This window comes from Typopeltis vanoorti, chromosome 2 (genome assembly GCF_054136105.1).
Source record: "Typopeltis vanoorti isolate ZY-2024b chromosome 2, IOZ_Tvanoo_1.0, whole genome shotgun sequence".
Classification (NCBI taxonomy): Eukaryota; Metazoa; Arthropoda; class Arachnida; order Uropygi; family Thelyphonidae; genus Typopeltis; species Typopeltis vanoorti.
This window is the reverse complement of record NC_143550.1, coordinates 90386660-90410323: the sequence shown is the minus strand read 5'-3', so window position 1 is coordinate 90410323 and position 23664 is coordinate 90386660. Positions and strand designations below refer to the sequence as shown.

General features: G+C 36.2%; 1 protein-coding gene across 2 annotated transcripts in view; it reads right to left on the bottom strand.

Moving 5' to 3' along the window:
- The window catches only part of LOC150109242 (prestin-like), a 276267-nt gene that overhangs the window by 212280 nt on the left and 40323 nt on the right, over positions 1–23664 (bottom strand). Inside the window, exons 1-3 of one of the 2 annotated variants that reach the window (XM_090406638.1) lie at positions 17964–18040; positions 8471–9078; positions 873–1041 (exon numbers count right to left, since the gene is read on the bottom strand). In XM_090406638.1, the coding sequence (XP_090262764.1) occupies positions 873–1041; positions 8471–9078; positions 17964–17982 (796 nt within the window). In that variant the 5' untranslated portion in view covers positions 17983–18040. Of the gene's footprint in view, positions 1–872; positions 1042–8470; positions 9079–17963; positions 18041–23664 lie in introns of those variants that run through there. The other variant, XM_090406632.1, reaches the window with a different exon arrangement.

Sequence of the window (23664 nt, the reverse complement as noted above, 5' to 3'; positions counted from 1 at the left end):
ATTGTTATGTTGAAGCGAACCTTGACATGTAAGGATCAGGAAGTCATTTTGCCTCTTTATAAGGCTTTGATAAGACCACACCTGGATTATTGTGCACAGATTTGGTCTCCCAGGTTCCAAGGGATAAAGAAGCTGTGGAAAGGGTGCAAAGAAGGGTTACAAAGATTATGTCTGGATTATGGGATTTAGATTATGATGACAGATTACAAGTATGTGGATTGAAGACGCTGGTTAACAGGAGAAAGAGGGATGATATGATAGAGGTCTATAAACTTTTGAATGGATGTTATAGCATTTCAACTGATGAAAGTTTTCATTATATGGAAGGCGGGGAGAGAACACGGAGGCATTCGTGGAAGTTAAGGTTGTTCACAGTCAAGAAAGGAGTAAGAGCTAGGCTTTTCTCCCAGAGAGCAGTGAGTGAGTGGAATAATTTGCCCTTAGGGGTAGTGAGTGCATCTAGTATGAATGAATATAAGGGAAGGTATGACAGCTTGTATTTAGTGATTTATAGCCTCCCTTGATGAGTCCTTGACTCCCTAGAGGAGTCACATAATAATATACTGCATTCACAGCACCATATCATTCTTGAGAAATCCATGCTGTTGACTTTGTCTAATGCACAAACCGTTGCAATGAATTGCTTCTCACTGCCATGTTGTATTATTGTGCTAACAAAACTATGAAGTTATGATAATACTACCTAAGAAATTTATCCAAATGCCACGTTCCACACTCAAATATCTCACAGTAATACTTAATCTGCAATTTAGATAATATCAGCAGACATATTAAATATAAAATTTACTTATCTTGCTGCAGCCCACATGACTACCAATGTTTAACTGTAACTGTCTTGGAAATTAACTAACCTTGAGGGATATGTAGAATGGAAATTGTGAATCCAGCTATCAAATCATACAGTAGATATTCTTTCACTTTGTACTTTGGGAACCATTTGATGACTGGAAACAGTGATGTTAGAAAAGAATATATACAGAAAAGACCACACATGCAGTTATTTCTTATATATCTTGTCACCTGTAAAAGAAAGTAAAAGGCTATAAAAAAATGTGCTGAAAAAAATATTCAAATTAATATGAATAATAATTTGAATATTCAAATATGAATATATGAATACACTGCTAGAAGTGTCAATTCAAATATTATGACAACCTACATTCCGAAGTTCACAATATTATTATCTCTTAAGAGAATGGTGTGCAGCATCCATTTTAAAAGATAATGTGAACTCAATTATCCAAAGAATAAAAGTTTGATAATACTAAAAAACAACTGCATTCAATTTTTCAGCAGCCATGTAGAGGCCATCAGCATGTATATATTTATACAATGGTACACTAAGAATTCTCTTCACTAACCATTGTCTATCCTAGTAAGAGATACAGAAAACAACAGTGGATATAACTGTCCGATACGGTATAACTGTATGATAGGTATTCTGCCTCTTTGATATTGCTCAAAGAGGCAGAAGGTTACAAGTGGGGTTTCACAGGGCTCAGTACTGGGACCTATATTGTTTAACCTTTATATAAATGACATTGTCTGTGGATTGCAAGGGAATATTCAGTTGTTTGCAGATGTAGTAGCCCTGCAGGAGGATTTGAATAAGCTGGATAAATGGGCAAATGAATGGGGGTTTCGGTTTAATGCAGCAAAATGTAAGGTCTTGAGGTTTGGGAAACATCGATGGGGCACTGCATATTCTATGTTCCATATTTTATGGTTCTATGTTGCATACTCTATGTTATATTCCCCGAGAATTGCATACTCTATGGGAGGAGTTATGCTGAAGGAAGTAGGGGAGACAAGAGATCTGGGGTTGATTGATAGAAACCTGAAATTTAGGGAACATATTGCAAAGGTAGAGAAGGTAACACAGAGAATTGCTGCAATAGTGAGAAGGACAATGACCTGCAGAGATAAAGGGGTTATCATTCCGTTGTATAAGACTCTGATCAGATCACACTTAGGCTATTATTCTCAGATCTGGTCCCCAGGATTTGGAACAAAGCATCCAAATAAAGCAAAAAAGGATGCGGAATACTTTCGCGAATTAAAGACTAAATTTAAAAATCGTTCTGGACTTAAATGGTTGGTTGCAAAACAAAGTAACCAACAAGATAAGGGACTTGTGGTGTCTTACAAACTTTCAAAATTAATTGGCAAATGTGGAAAGCCACATACTATCGGTGAAGCTCTCATCTTACCAGCTATAAATGAAGTTTTTGATACAATGATTGGCCAATGTAAACATAATATGACGTTGTCAATTACTCTCAGCAATACTTCAGTATCAACAAGAATTGACGAAATGGCAAAGAACATTGAAGAAAAAGCTTCTATGATTTAAAATCCATAACAGTTTTTTAGCACCTCGATGAGACAACTTCAAGTGACGAAGCTTTGTTAATGACTTACATGCATTATATAAATACTAAGGAAAAAATTATTGTTCTATTTGCTGAACAAGTGAAAATTGGTACAAAAGGTTCTACAATTTTTAAGGTTGTTAAAGACTTTTTTAATTCTAAAAACTTTTCTCTTACAAATAAAGGTTGGGCGAATGGTAGAGCCTCTGCTACTAATGGCTCACGAAAAAAGTGTTAAGCAAGTTTGAGCATGGTTAGTAGTTGGAAGAAGTCAATCGTTCGATGCTGTTGGCACGCTCTCCCTCGATGAGTCTTTGGACTCCCTGGAGGTGTCACATAATAATAATAATATTATTATTATTGTGTATGCAACTGATCGAGCACCACCTATGATTGGTCATCACCGTGAATTTATAACACATTTAAAAGAAGCAGTTCCAGATATCTTTACAAGAGTGAAGACACGAACTTCAATGGAGGTCAATGGCAATTTTGATGAGAATGGACGTGTTACTTTAGACTGAGCCAGATTACATTGTATACAAGGTTTCTCAGTAATCTCACATTGCACTGGTGCTAACACAGTGATTCCTCCTGTCTTCTCCCCCTCTGCACGAAATGTGCAAGGGGTCAAATGGCCGGCAGGCCCCACCCGCAATGAGGACCAGTGGTAGTATTAAGGTTTTATAGGGAGGTAGGTTTCTAACTGTGGCCAAGTGAGATATTGATACTGCTTTTCCCAAATTAGTAGGTTCTAAGACTTTGCTAGTAGACCAACTCGGTCTACAGGACATTTGCTGGCAGGCTTCAAGCCCTGTGGGATTATACATTGCTAGTAGTCCATCTAGGTCTACAGGATACTTTGCTGGCAGGCCCCCGGCCCTGCAGGATTATTATACTGCTTTTAACCCATTTCTGCTGGCAGGAAATTGCCATTTTGACATGGACAACATGAAAGATCACATCCAGATCCTTAACAAGGAGCAGTCCCTAGAAGTACTCAAACTCATAATAAGCAAATTAGAAACTGACTGGCCAGGATTTATAAAAGAATATATTCACTCTAATGATCAGGATGGAGAGGAAGAGGAGAATGAGATATCACAAGAGGATCTCATTGCTGCTATGTCACCAAAATCCCCCTGTCAAAACATCTCTCAAGGGGAGCACTCTAACAAAAGAAAAAGAGCCATAGAAGACCAAATGAATGAAGACATACCACCATTAGAAGTCCCAAGGAACACCGAAAAGGTTCCACCAGTAATACTAAGGGACAAGGACAAATGGATCACTGTCACAACAACCCTTAGGGAACACAAAATTGCATATTCCTGGGCTAAAAATCAAGATGGAGTCAAAGTCCAACCAGCCTCAGTCACTGACTACAGACAGCTGACAAGATTAACGGATAACAAGAGTCTTCCATATCATATTTTTGCCTTACCCAGTGAGAAAAATCTCAAGGTTGTGCTTCGCGGAGTGACCGAGGGTGTCACCTGTGAAGAAATCACCACTGATCTTATGAGTCGGAACCTAACACCAGTGAAAGTGAGCAGGATGCTCTGGGCAGATAAACGGCCAATGCCACTGATACTCGTAGAAATTGATAAGACACAGAAAGAGATTTATGAACTAACAAAGATATGTGGCCTCAGAATTTCTACTGAACCACTAAGGAAGAAGTCGACAGCTGGGCAGTGCCATAGGTGCCAAAGGTTTAGCCATGCCCAAAAACTTTGCAAGGCAAATTACAGGTGTTTAAAATGTGGCGAGGGCCACCAGACCGTCATGTGTACAAAACCAAGATCCACTCCAGCTAAATGCACCAACTGTGGAGGACCTCACCCCGCAAACTACAAGGAATGCATTACACACCCAAATAACCGAGGGTTACGAAAAACTACCCTTCCAACACAATTCAGCGATGCTCAAGACAGCCGTGCTAGTCACACCCCAGTCCAAACTATCTCTAGCCCGACAACTCAAGAAAGGAAACAAATGCCTAAAACTTATGCAGAGGCAGCATGATCAAAGGCTACTCCATCTCATGACCAGCTCAAATCTAACATTAACACTAACTGCCTCACTAGCTACCATGTTACAAGAATTCAGTATGACGAATCCTTCACCGTCCTCCATGAAAAGATTCCTACAAGGTACCCACTCAATTCTGACAGCCCTCAACAATGAAAAGAAGAAAATTCCATCCCAACTCTCTCATGATCACTGCATGGAATGACAACGGACTCAAAAACAATTCTAGAACTACAAGAATTCTCTCACAGGCATAATCCTGACATAATACTGATAAATGACACATCTCAGACCAGCTAATAATCCCAAATTACGGAACTATACTATGTACAAAACAGATACTCACCAGCAGCGGAGGAGGAACAGCTATATACATTAAAAACTACCTAAGCCACAAAGTTCTGTCCAATCCCTAAACCAAGAACCTAGAGATAACAGGCATTGAAGTTAATACCAACAATGCTGGCAATATCAACATCTATGCTGTATATAATCCACCTAGCATTCCATTGCAGGTATCTGACTTGGACTTCATTCTCGGCTTCACAGGCTCCATCATCATGGCTGGTGACTTTAATACCAAACATACAGCCTGGCATAGCTCCACAATCAACGACAAAGGTCGAACTCTAAATCATTACTCAATGCACCATTCTATTGTTGTAACTGGACCCACAGAGCCCACCTATCACAGCTCAACTGGAAGTTCAGATGTACTTGACATAGTCATCCTACAAAACATCAGATACCAATATCAGCTGGAAACAATAAATGAACTTTCATCAGATCACAACCCTATTCTACTTCAACTTGATACACAAGAACAATTCTCCCCTCCCCACTCTTTCATATCTTGGGACAAACTCTCCAGAATCCTACCTGATCACATTGGCCCAGTCCCTACTATTCACACTAAAGAGGAGATAGAAATGGCTACAAACAACTTTACCAGTCAAATCAAAAATGCAATAAAGTCAATTACCCAAACTACAGTTTTTCACCCTAGTGGACGGATTCCAGAGGAAATTATGTATTTAATTAGACTGAAAAACAAAACCAGAAAGAGGTATCATAACACAAGAGCCCCTCAAGATAAAGCAAATTTGAATAAATTAAACAGACAAATCCGTGAAGCCCTCCAAAAACATCGAAACGAAGAATGGGAATCTAAGCTAACGAAATTAAACCCTGAAGACAACTCCATATGGAAGTTTCTGAGAACCTTCCATACCAAAAGACAACTTTTAATCCCAATTCAAACCTCGAAAGGAATAGCTCACACTGATAAAGAAAAGGCAGAGGCTCTGGCCGACAGCTTGGAAACTCAATGCAACCCCACATATGAAAATTTGAACATCAATCTCATCTACAAGATTCACCGCCAAGTTAGGCAGGCCATAACACAACAAAAAGATGACCTAGAACCTCTCACACCTACTTCTCCAACAGAAGTTATAAACATTATAACCCACCTGAACAACAATAAAGCTCCAGGCTCAGATGGAATTACAAACAAAATAATTAAACTACTCCCCAGAAAAACCATTGTACATCTAGTCAACATAATGTCATCCTCAGACTCCAGTATTTCCCTTTAACATGGAAAATAGCAGATGTCACACCAATCAAAAAGATGGGAAATAACGCTCAACTCCTTGAAAGCTACAGACCTATCAGTCTTCTGTCTAACCTTGGAAAGATCGCAGAAAAAGTAGTCCTTACTAGGCTTCAATCACAAACGGACCAACTACATATAATCCCAAATGAGCAATTTGGATTCAGAAAAAACCACTCCACCGTTCAGCAGATCAACAGGCTGATCGAATCATCTCTGAAGACTTCAACCGGAACCTTCATACAGCTGCAGTCTTTTTAGATGCTGCAAAGGCTTTTGATAAGGTGTGGCATCAGGGTCTTCTCTACAAGCTCATCACATTCAATATGCCTACTAATCTAGTTAAAATAATTCACTCTTACCTCAGAGACAGATACATGCAAGTCAAAATAAATGAAACCGTATCAACCAGATGCAAGGGTTTGGGCGGGAGTGCCGCAGGGCTCACTCTTGGCCCCCTTGCTGTTTTCTATCTATATTGCTGATATCCCTCAAAACCCAAGCTCAACAATCACTGCATTATATGCTGATGACACTGAATTATTAGCAAGATCTCTCAGCCCCAAACTAGCTATGAAGAGACTCCAAAGCAGCATTCACACGCTGGAAAGATGGTTTATGGACTGGAGAATTCAAACCAATCTACAGAAGAGCTCAGCCATACTGTTCACTAGAAAAAAGCCTCAAATCAAGGAAGATATACATTTACTAGGTGTTAAAATCCCATGGCAGAATACAGTCAAATATCTTGGAGTAATTCTGGATAAAAAACTAAAATTCACCAACCATATAGAACACATAAGTTCAAAGACATCCAAAGCAATAGTGCAGCTCTACCCCATGATCAACAGAAAAAGTAAATTCGATACTCAGAACAAACTGCTCATATACAAGATGGTAATACGCCCAGTCATAACTTACGCATCTCCTGCGTGGAGTCATACTTTGAAAACAAATATTCAAAAGCTGCAGAGAATACAAAACAAATGTCTGAGAATGAGTTTGGATGTTCCGTGGTTTATCAGAAACTCCCAAATTCCCATAACCGTAAGCATTCCCTACATCACATCTCTCCTTCATGACCTAGCTGAAAAGTTCTTCATTAAGACAATTAATCATCCGAACCCACTGATCAAGCAAGCTTCAGGCTATAATGAAGCAGATTTCTGCAAATACAAGAGACCCAAATCAATTCTATGCTCACCTGAACACAATTAATCTCACTGCCTTTTCAGGGCGAGTTTAAAGCTTAATAATTCTCCACCCAAAGAACTTACCTTTTCAGATAGAGGGGAATATGAAAAGCATTTATGCTTCACCCATCAAAACAGTATCGTTCTATATCTTTACAATTCACTGCATTCTTAGCTGCAAAATATCTTAGCAGTAGACTACATAATACCTTGGATAACGCTATTAAAGCAGTAAATAAATAAAAGCCCAATCGTTGAATATCCGTATTTTTCGGGAATTTTGCAACAAAAATGAAGAAGAATTTGAATGTCTTTTGCTTTACACTGAAGTTAGATGGCTCTCAAGTAGAAACTGTCTGCAACGATTTAATGATCTCTACGAAACTGTTTTGAAATTTTTTAATTAACGTGATGAGAACATGTGTGATGTTCTAAAAAAGGAACAGGTTGACATCGCATATCTTTCCGATATTTTCACCAAATTAAATGAGGTTAACATCAAATTGCAGGGAAGCAACATGAATCTTATTAAAATAAAGGGAATTGTAAATGCTTTTATCAGCAAATTAGCATTCTACAAGTAGAGCATTGATTTTCTGCAGTTCCCAAGTCTACAAATAATATACGATGATTTAATATTAGATAAAGATCTGGATTTTTATTGTTCCCATCTTCTGATACTGAAAGAAGACTTGATGATCTTAAATTACCCGATTGGGTCACAAATCCATTTCTTTCTGATGTCACTTTTGTTCATCCAAACTTGTGTGAAGAATTTATTGACTTAAAACATGATTTTGAAGATCAAGTACAATTTTAACTGCATGGATATGAAAAATTCTGGCCAAGCATGCAATGCAAGTATCCTCAGCTTTGGGAAGAAATAAAATTACTGCTCATTGCTTTTCCTTCTTCATACTTGGTCAAAGGATTCAGTGTCGTGTTGCAATTGTTAGCTAAGCAGCGAAATAGACTGCAAAAAAGTGAAAGAGAATACTTGAAACTTCGTTTGTTGAACAATGATATTGAAAAGTTAGCAGAATCTCATCAGGCTCAGGGTAGCCATTAATGATTGGCTTATTAAATACAGTAAGTTTAAATGCAAAAGAATGTTTGGAGTATTGATATATTCTCATTTCTTGAGAGCACTAAGAATTAAAACACATTTTTTTTTTTTTAAACATAAACTACAATGTTTATTTTAGGAAAGTAATAAAATAAAATGATCTACTCACCTTTTCTGTGAACGATGATCTACGGAATGATTTACCATATTTATTTTCCATTTCTTGTAGATTAAGCACATTGCGATATATAGTAATTTTATTGTGTTCTTTACTAGTATCGGTGTTTGAATCAGATATGACGTTCTTCAAGTGTTGTGCTTCAAGACTATTTGATCGATATCTTGATGCATAATTACGATTGTCATTTGAGGTATGACTTAAATTTTCAGCTAGAACTGGTTTCATAAATATCGGATCTTTAAGAGAACTAAATAACTGTGATTTATCAAAGTCCGATTTTCGTTTAAAATGGTCATACGCTGACTGTAAACTCCATGCTCTCATGGCAACATTCCTAGGTTTTGGAATATCATTGCTTTCTGGAACATGAGTTGCATTTTCGTTCAGAAGATTAAAAATGGGATTAGCATGACCATCTGATGAAAAGTCTTCTTTGTGTTTAGATCTTCGCCTTCCTTTAAAATGGTCTGATCGAACTAAATAAGCTTGTTCTAGGTTTTCCACTTTTGTAGTTTCTTCATTTCGATTATCAGCATAGCTGATGTTTACCTGAACATCGTCCTGCTTAAGCTGCTCCTGATTTGAATTCTTTGGATCTAGTAAATATATAAAGTTATATATATATTGAGATATTTTGAGAATATTGCGTTAATAAAATAGGTGAAATATTTACACATAAGCATTAGTTTCTAATGTTTGTTTTTAAACTAAAAAAGATAAGGACTTTGATGCAAGTTCTCATATAAAATAAAAGACAAGCAGTTCACACCATCTCACCTGTTATTCATCATTTATATGGCTTACATTATGAAGGAAAATAACATTGAACATGATATTAAAATTTTAATCGCAGTTCCTTACTTCATGCAAATAATGTTACACTCCTAATTACCTCCAATACAATCTGCAAGATTTCTTAACTAAATTGGATAGTTCCTATAATAAATTTGGCATGAAAACAGTAATAAAAAACAAAGTATGAAAATAGGTGAACAAGCAGTTCACACCATCTTTCCTGCTATTCATCATTTATATGGCTCACATTATGAAGGAAAATAACATTAAACATATTAAAAATTTAATCGCAGTTGCTTACTTCATGCAAATGATGTTATACTCCTAAGTACCTCCAATACAATCTGCAGGATTTATTAACTAAATTGTATAGCTCCTATAACAAATTTGGCATGAAAACAGCATAAAAAACAACGTGTATGAAAATAGGTAGGACCATTGAATAGTTCAGCTGCATTCTGAATGCAGCTGAAGAACATAGAGAACAAGTAAAACATTTCAGCTATTTAAGCAAACTTTTGTGTGAAGGTAAAAAATTCGCTGATGCGTTTTATTCACGAAAGAGAGTAGGCTAGGATGTTTCGCCTCAATTAACTTTTGGAGACTAACGGATAGCCGAACCTCATCCAATCAGAGAAAGCTAGGCCAAGAGTGTCTTGATTTTAATTAGCATCCTGGGTGTGTATATGGTCGACAACTTCCGCTATCTCAGTGCTTAACTTTAACGTTACAAATTATTGTCTGAAATAGTGTGAGTCCAGTGGTCTTGAGTTCTTTAGTTTCTAAGAGGAAAAATATCTTGCTTGCTCATTGCAGAGATCAGCTAACTCAGGTATAGGGTGAAGAAATGCTTAGAAAAAGTTCCTCTATTCGGCGACTAGATTCGATCTTAAACGGTCTTGTATAGCAGCTTAATGCTCTGTATGCAAATACCAGTTCCACAGGATTGCATGCACGCACGCACGCACGCACGCGCACGCGCACACACACACACACACACACACACACACACACACACACACACACACACACACACAAAGTGATTGATTGATTTTTGGTTTATTGGCCCCAAAACAGCAAAGGTCGTAAGGCGCTAAAGCCAAAGTTATAGCACACAGAAGGTAAACACATACAGAATAAGCAAAGCTGATATAATAGATAAACTAAATAAATTTCTATGGAATAGGAAGAAATGAGTCAACTTAACTACTTGTAAGCGGCAGTGTTCAAACCGATTTTAATTTATGAATTCGAGAACTGGGTCAGAAGATCAGTTAATCAAAAACTTGAGACCAGTGACATGACAATCCTAAGAAAAATTAAGGGGAGCAGAAAATTGTCAATGGCAGAATAATATTTTAAATGAAAACTTTATTAACATTCTGGAATATGTGGGTAGAGCTGGTCTCAGGTGACAGGATCACTTAAACAGAATGGAAGAGTAAGGATTAGGAAAGCAGCGTTTGCATGAGTATAGCAGAAAAAGATCTAAACTGCTTCAATCTCTTGACAAGCAGTTCTACTGGTCCTATTGGTTGCAAACCTTTGTTCTTCTTCCAAATTTAAGCAAGAATTTGGAAAACATGTAACTGACAAGTTTGCTTCAATTTGCGATTTCATCACACATTTTGTGCTGATTCTCTTCAACAGGTTCTTGACAATAATCGTTGATGTGTCATCTGTCACAATTAATCAAAAAGCAATTGATTTAATCAATGAAATATAAGAGTGATAGTATTAGAGCAACGACAGACAATAGACTAATTTGGAGGAAAATTTTCATAGGACGTAAGTAATAATGTAAACTCTTTATGCAGTATTATCATAGTATTCTACACACATCTTGAGAGTACAAAGGAAGAATCTAATGATGATGATGATGATAAATTTTTTGTTTCCGGATGCAGAGCAGTTATACAGTTGCATAGTGAAAAATACGAGTCTCTACCGGACTATAAATAACAGACCTCCAGAATCATTCTCTGTTATTCCCTCCCAGTGTGTTATATTGTTAATTACTATTTCTCTGCACACTTGCAACTTTTCATATTGTAAAAATTATTACATTAGCGTCTATAAATAGCAAGTTTTTCTTTTTTTAATGTATTTTTATTTTGATACATTAAAATACATCAATATACCACTGGTTGAGTGGTATATTGAGTCACCTAATATCAGACATTAAGAAACCAGATTTACATAGATGCGAATGATTCCGTAAAAACTATTAATCTTATTTCTTGAAATATGCAAGGAAGCCATGTGTTACATTACTTGTATGTGTACATCACAAGCTATTTCTTGCCATCACAATAGGTGGAAATCATAGGGATAAGGAAGACTTTAAGAATTTCTACATTCTATGAGAGTCATTTCAAAAGTTCTACACAGTACTTCTGTTAGTAAACAAAACGTTTATTTATCAAAATACATTATAGGTCTTCATTATAGGTTTCTGCTACCCAAAGTTTAAGTATCCGGTATTCCTGCCATCCAACCATTTTTATTGATGTGTATGTTAAGTTAGGTCACTTCGAAGAGATCTTGTCGATTCGTCGAGGTCTATTTTTTCAATTGAAATTTTGGTAGTGAAGTGTTTCTGGGGGTGGGGACCATTTGCTATTTATAAGATCGGATACTTCACCAGAAACATATGGCCTATCATTGTCATGCAAATTGAGGGCTCTGGCAGCAGACATTGGGATCTTTGTTGCAAAATTTCTCGAACAAAATGTCTCACTGAAGAAACGTTGTCTGCTACTGCATCACTCCATTTTTGTCGTAAGCGATTATCATCCATAAGTTAACCTTTGATTGTCCTCTATGGTAACAATTGGTTCAAAAATTGTCTTCAGTCTCTTGACAAGCAGTTCAGTCCTCTTGGTAGCAAATCTTTTTCCTCTTCCAAATTTCCAAATTTAAGCAAGAATTTGGAAAACAGATGTAGCAGACAAGTTTGTTTCAATTTGGGATTTCATTACACATTTTGTGCTAATTTTCTTCAGTAGGTTGTTGACGATAATCGCTGATGTGTTATCTGTAACAATTAATCGAAAAAGCAATTGATTGGATCAATTGTTTTTTAGATCGTCTCTAATGCTTGCTCGACCTTCATGGAAGGGAGATACTGTGATAATGTGCTATAATCCAGTGCCTCTTCTCAAATTTCTCGTAAATCATTATGAATTGCACTTGGATTTTTTCCATGAAAGATTTCAATTCATATACACGAAGACAGATCATTGCGCGATATCAGTCCTAAATCAGACACTTCCTCTATTTCGAAGTTTTATTTCGCGGAACACCAATAATGGAAAACGAGCAAATTTTTACTGAGAATCTAACTTTCCATTTTCATGTCAATTGTAAGCCAAATTCTGAGATTCTGAATCAGATTCCATGGTCTATGGAATAACGTTAACGTTATTCCATAGGCTTTGTATGCACGATGTACAGAACTAGTGCCATAACTAGCTTTTCATGGGCCTATGCAAGATTTCATTTTTGGCCCCTCTTTTTTTAAAAAAATAAAAAAAATAAAAAATAAAAAAATATATATGTAATAGAAAAATATCGATTATTTTTTAACTTTAACCAAAAAGGTTACGGGATCGTCCCCAAGGCGGCAAAATTTAAATTTTGAAAATGAAAATATAATACTGATTATTTTTTGATACCCAATTAAAGCTCCCCTCCTTCGTCCTGGGTCTGTGCACCCGCCTAGTTACGGCACAGACTGAACTATATATAAAAAGTTCTGTACAGAACTTTGTGGATATATATATATATATATATATATATATATATATATATATATATATATATATAAAGAAAAGCCCTAAAAAATCTAAAACAGAACAGTAACATTATTATTTTACCTGCAGATAAAGGCAACTCTACAATCATCCTCAACTCTGAAGATTACCACAACAAAATGCTTAAATTACTTGAAGATAGTTCAATATATTCAATTCTTCAGGAAGATCCTACAAGAGAATTACAAAACCGTACAAACAACTTGTTAAAGACTGCGAGTGAACTTCCTCATAATATTCGCCTCTCATTACGCTTTCTACATCCTCTTATCCCACGCATCTATGGAGTTCCAAACATTCATAAAGAAAACATCCCTCTTCGCCCAATTGTGGAAGGAATTGATTCACCTACATATAAACTTTCAAAATATTTAGCAAAGTACCTCAAGTGTTTCTCCAATAAATCTTCATCTTTCATCAAAAACACCACAGATTTTGTTTCTCATATTAAAGATATTCCCATCGATGTAAATGACATTCTAACTAGTTTTGACATTATATCTTTATTTACTAACGTTCCTACGGACGAGGTACTTACATTGCTACAGGACAAATTATCCAAAAAAATGTTCACTTTATTAAAGCATTGCATTCATTCTGGTTACTTCAGATATCAGGACTCCATTTACCAACAAAAACAAGGCCTGGCAATGGGCAACCCTTTGTCCCCAGTGCTAGCTAACATCTTCCTTGAAGATTTTGAAAAGAAAGCCATATCTTCCTTCTCATTTAAACCAAAATTTTGGAAAAGATATGTTGATGATATATTCATTATTTGGAATCACGGGCACACATCTCTCACAGATTTTCTTCGTCATCTAAACATCCAACATCCTAATATAAAATTTACTGCTGATCTAGAAAATAATAACTCCTTACCTTTCTTGGATGTTATGCTTACACGATGCTCTGAAAAATTAAAAATCTCTATGTACAGAAAACCTACGCATACCAATAGATATCTGCATAATCTTTCTCATCATTTTCCACCACAAAAACTTGGAATTATATCTACCTTAGGACACGGAGCACGTTCTCTCTTAAATGAACAAGATGAACTACAAAAAGAAATGAATCACCTCACTCTTATTTTTAAACAAAATGGATACTCTGAAAAAACAATTAAGAAATTTCTTCTGAATCCTCCTAGGCAGTGCACAACAGAGACTATTAATTTTAAAGGTAGCATCTCCATTCCATACATTAGCACAGTCTCTAAGAAAATAGCTAAAGTCCTTAAAAAATATAATATCAGGACCTTCTTCGCCACACTTCCAAAAATCCGTTCTCTAATCAGCCATCCAAAACCTACTCATCACAACCTTAAGTACCCTGGAGTATATAAATTGTGGTGCGATTGCAATATCCCATACTTTGGTCAAACTAACAAATCTATTGAACAACGAATAGAAGAGCATAAGAGAGTCATCTCTTACAAACGATCTCATGCAACTGCGTTATCCAGTCATGTTCTTTTTTCAAATAATCCTAATGATGACCAACGAAGCCACTCTGTTTGCTGGAATAGATCAGAAAATATCTTTCGCTGTGATGATGAGTTTGAAAGGAAAATCGTAGAATCAAGGGAAATCCTACTGAACCCGGTCCACTTAAACAACAATTTAAGTTATAACATCCCAGATAGCCATGCTGCAGTTATTCAATATTGGCGTTCACGTGAACCTGCACGCACACTTGCAACAAACAATGGCACGCCAGTTGGAACAACTTGAAAAAATACAACGTTTTTATGTATCGATTATGTGAGGCAATTTGTACCTGTAATTTCCAGTTTGTTAAATAAGTCAATGTTTATTAGTATTCTTTTCCTCTATAAATACCTGAAGAAGGCTGCTATATGCCGAAACTAGTAGTATTTATCATTAAAATCTTTATATGTTATCTCGGTCTTATAGTCATTAAATCTATATTTTTTTTTCAAATGTATAACAACCGAGTAAAAGCTGATCATCACATATATATACATACACACATATATACGTACACACATACATACACATACATATACATACACATACATATATTTCCTTTATGATGCTTAGTGGTCAATAGACAAATGGCTGGAGGATATTCTCCAACAGGACAATATATCCTATTTATTTATTCGTATGGAGAAGGGAGGATATACAGGGTGTTCGGGATAAATTTGACATATTTATAATTAATTATATTTTTCCGTAAGTTACATGTATTAACACACACTTCTCTTCATTTAAAAGTTTGGACCCTTCTTCATTCATATACAAGATGTCAGAAAGGATGGATAGCTGGAACCCACCTGAATCATGGAAGAGAATAACTTGTATCATGATGATTCGTGCCCGCCATCAAAATAAGGATATTACGACTGCTGCCCAATGCTCCCTGAATACAGTAAAAACAATCAGGCATGAACTAGAGACTTGCAATGGTGACTACGAGGATGTAGCAAGAAGAAAGATCCCTAGCAGACGATCTGATTGCGTTCGTACAGCAGAATTCCTCGCAAATCTGCAGGAACAGGTGTTGAAGAACCCTGGCATTGGAATTCGGGCTTTGTTCGTGGAGTTGCTAACTGTAGTCAAGCCCTGGATAACAAGGGTAGCCAATGGTAGGCCGTATGTATGGCAGCAGGATTCGGCCCCTTGCCACACCTCTGGGAAAAGTCAAAAATGGTTGTCTGAAAATTTCTACGACTTCACCAGTCCAAATGTTTGGCCTCCAAACTCCCCAGACCTTAACCCCATGGATTATTTTGTATGGGGCGCAGTTGAAAAAGACACCAATCGCACTTCCAGTAATACAAAAGCCCAGTTAATGGATAAAATTAAAACAGTTTTTGCGGCCCTTCCCAGGGAGACTGTAGCATCAGCTTGTTCGAGGTTCCGAAGCAGAATTGAAGCTGTGATCGATGCTAATGGTGGTTATTTTGAGTAAATCTTGTTGATAGTGTTGTAATTAACTCTGCCTGTAATGTTTTTTTGTCAATTCATTAAATTTAATAGATACAAAGAAGATTTTCTTTTTCCTTACGAAACTGTCAAATTTATCCCGAACACCCTGTATATCCTAGAATTACTGTTATCGATGTACCTCTTCGTGGAATCATAATACTCCTTCTTCAAAGACCTGCTTTAGCCCTATGTAAAGTTTATTTAGCAATCTTCAAATTCATTCACTAGTGATTCATTACGCGACTTTGCACTTACGATAAGAAAAATCTATTCTCACGCATTTGCTAAACTTCTAAATAAGGTACATATGGCTCTCGTTCTTTCGTTTTCTTCTATATGCTGTTCCATATTTTTCCCCATAGCGTAAGCAAACAATACAATAATACTCGGGAATTTGGCATCAGTTACAGCTTGTTTGCTCAGGGTAAATATTGCTCTTTTGGAAATATTGTACATAAACACTTTTTCTGGTGAAAACCTGAAACTATTAGTGAATATCCGTGAAGTAAGTTTATATAAACCGCTTATTGCAGCTTTCAGTGACTCCTTCATACTACAGGAGTGAAAAAGTGATAAACTCATCAACATAAAAAAGTATTGCCTGTCATAAAAGAGGGGAAAACAAAAGCTTAAGACACCTTTCTCTGAGCAATACGGTCAAGAAAGTGTGATCTTATCCAGGACTTAGGGGGGGGGGGGCTAAGAAAAACAATTTTATTAGAAAGCTCTAGCCAAGAAGTCCTTTCTAAATTGCACTGAAAACAATTTATTGCATATTTATATATTAAATATGAATATAAAGCAAAAAATGTTTCTGTTGGATTCAACACCTGTTCGACTCATGGAATGAATCATAATGATATCTAAGGCGGCTATAATCCTTTTCTTTTCTTTTTTATTTAAAACACAATCAGGATGATAATCCTATCTCTTTTGTAGAAATGAGTATTTAGTATGTTAAACATTGATGCGCGATATTTCGAAAAGACGCGACGTAATGGTTTCGTAATATATCATTCGATTGTCGAGGAGACCTTAGGGCAAATTTTCGTTTGTGAAGAGAGATTTTTTAGACTTCTTTCGAGCAAGGATAGTTATCCGATCTCAGACAACAAAAAAAAAAAAAAAAAAATGTATGCCTCCCAATAAATATGCAGGCCAGGTCGACGAATGTTAATTGTGTATATTCCTCGCCTCTTTTGCAAAAAAAAAAAAAAAAAAAAAAAAAAAAAAAAAAAAAAAAAAAACCAGTTTCCGAAGAAAAACTGTGCTGCTTCTGTATGAGACCGGTTAGACGACATTCAGTCGAAAAGCGATTCTAAACTTCTCATGCAAAACGGGATTCGAATTCAAGCCTGAGGTAGGGTCGAGACAGAAGAAGATTTCGGTCATTGACTAGGAGAGCTGTTTCTGTGCCTGTTTACAGTCAATTCCAAGTTCATCGAACTTTGTACGTCGGATTTTTTTTATCCCTAAATTCAGAAAGAACAATAGAGCATACATAATATTAATGCGCGATAACATATTAGTCTGGATTAGAAATTTCAGATAGCGGCAGCTGTTTTATCGTCACTGTCCACGTCTACTACAGATCGTACCACTCTTCCAACGAGGACGAAGGAGGAGACCGCATTCCATCCAATTTTCAAAAAATAGTTGTATATGTATTTATTTTATTTGACCACATTGTTGTAAATTAGAACAATTTGTTATTTTGGACCAGTAAGTGCTTCAAATAATAAAGATATCACTCAAACAAACCAGCAGAAGTATAGTATAGTATTTAAAATTAAACTTTAATCGTAATGTATTAATTTCTTGAACTAATTCATCAAGCCATCCTTAATATACCAAGATACAGCATGTTATGTCTGTAATGATACCTCAACGCCACGCCAATTTAATAATATTACCTACCTGAACCTCGACACTTCATATCTCTTGTCAATAATTACTTTCTTGAACTGTTTCTTTATGCACTGGCATCCTATTCCTTTTATTGTTGCGGTGTTCTACTTAATTAAATTGCAGTGATATAGGAATTGTTATGAACATCAAATTCATCAATTTACACATTGTCATATTACTTAAGTTGTTTTTCCAATGTCTTTTGATTCGTAAGAGTCCGATGTTCAATAACAGACCCAAATTTTATTGCCACAATCTGTCTCTATCAGACATTCAGGCACGTGCAATTCTCGATGCGAGGTCCAAACCACTTCATTTGAAGTTTAGGCAGTAACGACTATGACATACGATAGTTCTGTGTCATACTTTCTTACTTCATTAAAAAGAATATTTGTCTACATAACATTCGGATGAGTAAAGCTGGAGATAAGGGATAAGGTCAAAGGCTACGTGGCAGAGTAGATTATATTCTGGTACATTTTAGCTATTTTCGCCTAGCTCATCTTTCTTCTAATGTTTACAAATCAGAACGTTAACTGCAATGTACATTGAGCCTATTTCGTCAATGAATAGATTCTGAATAATTTTGATCTAATTTTCTTATTGCAATATACGTGTACATGTATTGCACATTATATGACGTTTGCGTATGGTGTCATGTTTCGTGTTTTTCCTGAATAACGTTTTGAATTTTGCCATCTTTGAAACAGAAAAAATGGAATCGTCTTAAATGCATTCAGGATTTTTTTTTTAGGTATCTCACAATGAGCGCTATCATTAAAGTATTACTGAGCACTTAAACTAAAAAAAAATGCCTGTTTCCTATAGATCAGAAACCACATCTAATCAATTTCTATGTTCTATTTATATGACTAATTTCTATTATTCTCAGCCGATCCAGATAAATTTAGTATAAAAAGAGCGATAACATGTGGTTATGAAAATGTGCTCTTAACAATTTCCTCATATCAAATTTAAGTAATTTTCACAAACATAGTTCTACTGATTCGGAATTACATTCAGTTCTTCTGGATCCCTTTAATTTTTCCAAACATGAAATTTCTTGCATTAGATTCCTGAAAAAAAAAAAGCTCATAACATGGAGACGATTTTTTTTTTTTTTTTTTGCTTTTTACCATTCTTGGGAGGATTTTTTTCTAACTCGCAAGAGAAAGTTAATAAGAGATGTTTGAAACAAAAAAAAAAAAGAAAAAAAGACAACTTTTTTTTTTTTTTACTCCAGGAAAACAACAGTTGATCCTTCAAAACCATTTTATTATTATTCTTGATTTTTTTCCCAAATAATGAAATCAATAAAATAACCAAATCTATAAAGTGACAAAGCTGCAGTGGACCTGTCTAATTAGCAACAGGATTTCAGTAATGCCAGTACAAGAAGCGATTTAAACATAAATATCTAAAAACATTGGGTAATTTTAAATTGTACAGACGAGCGAAGACTATGAAGCCTGTGACATTATACCGGTGAAATGCGCAAATATGGCTGGGTTGCTTATTTTTCGGAATGATAAATCCGAATTTCGCTGAGGAAAATCTTTGTACCTCATATGAGACCGGATAACTCGCCTTCAGTTTGAAAAGGCCTTATAAATGTTCTTCTCGTAGTAAACGAGCTGGGAACTTTTTTTCTTATCAAAAGATATCGTCGTTACCGAGGGAGCTTCAAAAAAAAATATTTTAATTAGACCTATGACTCAGTTTTAAATTCATTTTATCATTAATGAAATACCTCCATATTAACTACTGACCATTACTGTTACTAAATAAGAATTCAGACTCCCACTAAACAGTAGTTTAAGTGGGAGCATATTTACATTGCACAGTGGTTTCGAATTCTTTATCTTCAGCCTTCCTTCACCGATAACTTTCTTGGCCGGGATGGATTTTCTTCCGGACTTGGAGGGAAATTATGAACTCTGGTATCTCATGCATTTCATTTGCATGCATGAGACTGATCGCAGTGAATTCAAACTTTCATCATCTGTAACTACTTTCACATTATGAAGCGCCTACTTGTATTTTCTGATGAGTTATTTCTTCCGTTGACATACAATTATTATTATTATACCTCTACAGAGTCAAGAGCTCTAATAATAATAATTATCATACCTCTAATAATTGGGGGGGGTCCCACTCACACTGTGACTTAAATGTATTCGCTATGTCTGCACTAACCACACTTTCCTGCAATGCATTCCACTCTCCAGGCAAAAACCTACTCCTCATTCCTTTGCTCATAACCTCCTTATACAACTTCCAAGAATGACCTCTTATTCTTCCCCTCTCTCTCTCTCTCCAGCAATTCTATGAAAAACCTCAACACATTTATCTCGTAATTACCCCCTTACCAACTTGTAAGTCTTGATCATGTCCTCCCCTCTCCTCCTCCTATTTACTAGGCTCTGTAATTTGCATTCTCCCAACGCGTCCTCATACTCCACATTCCGACACCCGAAACCAATGCAATCAATCATTTCCGAATACTTTTCAACTCTTCGTCCTTTTGAAAACCAGTCGACTAAATATGTGCCCAGTAATCGATATACGGTCTGATCAAAGCCGTGTAGAACAGAATCATAACATCCTTCTATGTCAATGTTCTCTGCATCATTGCCATAATCCGCTGTGTGATCTTCACAATTTACTCAAAATTACCCCGAAATTTCAGATCTCTATCCACCTATATCCTCAGATTTTTCATTTCCTCCACTTCCTCTAAGATACGCCAACCAATATTATACTCTGCATCCCAGCTTTGCTTCACAAATTTTAAAACCTTATACTTTGCTATATTAAACTGGTAGCCGAACGCACTTGCCATTCAACCAGTCTATTAAAGTCCTCTTGCAAGGCTACAACATCCATTTTTACTCCCCATAGCTCTCCCCCAACTTTTCATCATCTGCAAACATATCATACAAGCCCTTTGCAATGTCATTTACATAAAAATTAAGCAACAACGGCCCCAAAACAGTCCCTGGCGCATACCACTAGTGACTTTCTCTTTCTAGGATATCACTCCCCCATACGCAAACTGATGATTCCTATCAGATAGCCCATTATTCCAATCCAACGCATCAATCTACCATCCAACTCTATCTGTTCAAATTACCAGCTTGTTATGTAGCAATCTATTGAAGACCTTTGCAAAATCTAAATATACCATTGTGTATGAATTTCCCTTGCCAATGCCTTTGTCACCTTATTATAATAAGTAAATAGATTCCTTTAGAAAACGTATGCTGTTCAAAGGGAAATTGTACATCTAAGAGAATTCTGCTGTTGTCAACCCAGAACTAAGAGTAGTGGGAAGAGGTATTTCCCCTTCCAATGCTTTCAAGTTCTGCATTATGTTACATTCAGAAGGATAGAATACCTTAATGAACTGCTCATTTAACATATCTACTGTATACCTTCTCAGTGGTTATCATTCTACCATTAACACTGACCAACATCATTCTTCTATCTATTGATCACATATATCGATAAAATTCCCTAGGATTTCTTTGGGTCCCATTTGTTAACCGCTGCTCATACTGCACTTTTGCTATCCTTGCCAAGCGAGTCATCTTCCTTGCTTGTTCTTTGTACTTCTCATGTAACTCATGAATGATTAACAGTTTTAACAATGCTATTTTCTTCCAGACTGCATACTTTGCCTCTTCAGTCGCATTTTACATCTACCTAATTTAATCTCCTGACCTTTGGTATATACACTCAGACATTGCCTCTGCCAGACAGTTCCTGAGTAGAGACCAAGCAGCACTGATTTCCTTCCCGTTCAATTCCTCATTCCATGAGATAGCTGTAAGTCGCCTCCTGATTTGCCATAATCACCCGCCTTATAGTTTCACATATAACCCTTTCACACAGAAGTCCTGATATGGTTAACTACCATCCAAGTAATCACTTTATGGTCACTTTGACCACCTGGAGGAAGATTTGACCAGTGCTGCCTGGTGGGTACGAGGCTCCTTTGTTCAAAGTTATATTTCAGCGCTCCCATAAAATAGAATTTATTTATCGTCTTGAAATGGCGTCCCTCCTGATCAGGTGGCTTGTGCGGGGCACAACCTTCACACCCGCACGGACGGCCCTGCATTTGACAATTCATTTACAATAACATCTTCTGATGAGATAAGCAAATTCAAGACTCTCAATCCCAATATACTCTCAGCTACTTACTGCCAAATATGGTTGTTCCTCCAAAACTCAAGAAATTCATTCTCTTTTGTTTCAGATGTTATGCTTATCTAAATAAATATTTCATCCTGTGCTTTCCATCTTCACGACAAACTACAGTACATATCCCACATATCTCTTATTCCGAGAATTTTTGAGCTAGTGAACTCTATCAACGTTACAATTTCATTCTCCTTATTTCAAATAGTTCTGACGTTCGTAAACATACACACGACCTCATTTCTGGTTCTATAGCAAGTCTCGCCGACTCCACTTCTCGTACATCGGTCCTCCATATCCTCCCCCCTGGCCATTCCTCAATATCATCACTGATATTATACCTCCCCCCAGACCTAAATGTCCTTTATTACCTTTAATCCTTTATTAAACACTCGCACATCCACTCTTGAATCCATCATCTTCACTTCCCACGCAGTGTCTCCTTGTCCATCCTGACCTTCCGTCTCCGTTTCCATATCCATCTTGAGTTCCTTTTCTTTCTTTCTCTCTCTCTCTCTCTCTTCACTTATGCCACTCAGCAATCCATTCTCTTGTTCCCATTATTAAAGATTTATTCGTTTCCAAAGCAAAACATGCAAATTTACATCAATTGCCAATACCAAATTAGTTTATTCCCTATGTTTTTGCATTATTATTTCAGTTTTCTATATTCTGGTTCATTTAACTTAAACTGGAAGTCTGAGTTAGGCGTACAACCAGTTTCCATGTTTAAAGTACAGTCTACTTTGATATTTTAAGTTTTATGCATGTCGTAAGTAACAGACTGTCACCATGTCTAACAACGTTAGTAGATAAATTACTGTACGGTACGGTTTAAATTTGTGAATTATAATTCAAAGTTCCGCGATATGAAAACAGATTTTACTACAAGATCGCGATAATAAAAAAAAAAATTAAAACTTGATTTTTATGGCAAAATATATGAATATAATTAACAGAAAATGGCATTTCAAGTTCACTACATTATTATTGTTATCGCGAATAGCACCTGGAGTCAAAGCCTCATTGAGAGAGGTAACTAAGAAAAGGAAACAAATCTAACAGGAATAATACGAGTATCTGTTATATCTTACTGAAACTGATCTCTCTTCTGTGCACTCATCTTATCCACAACGCATCCCCCCCCCTCTCTCTCTCTATCTCTAGAACTGAAAATTAAATTTCCTCAGTCCAATTTCATTGTTGACATTCCTCAGTATTACATTTCTTACTCTTCTCCAGGGGTGGCCAAACTTTTATGTTCCATGCGGCAATTTTTTCATATACGAATTAAGATGCGCCATACAGCTCTTGTACCTTTAAAAACTCCCTGTAAAAATATGTTAATATAGACATGATATATTGAATTAATATAAAAACAAGATAAAAATTTACTTACCTTAATGAGACTTTTGAGTCTGTTTTGATTTCGTCAAGCTTTTAATGTCTGGAGTTAAATTATTTATTGAGAGCAGCAGAGAATTCTTCAAATTTGAATCAGTCAATC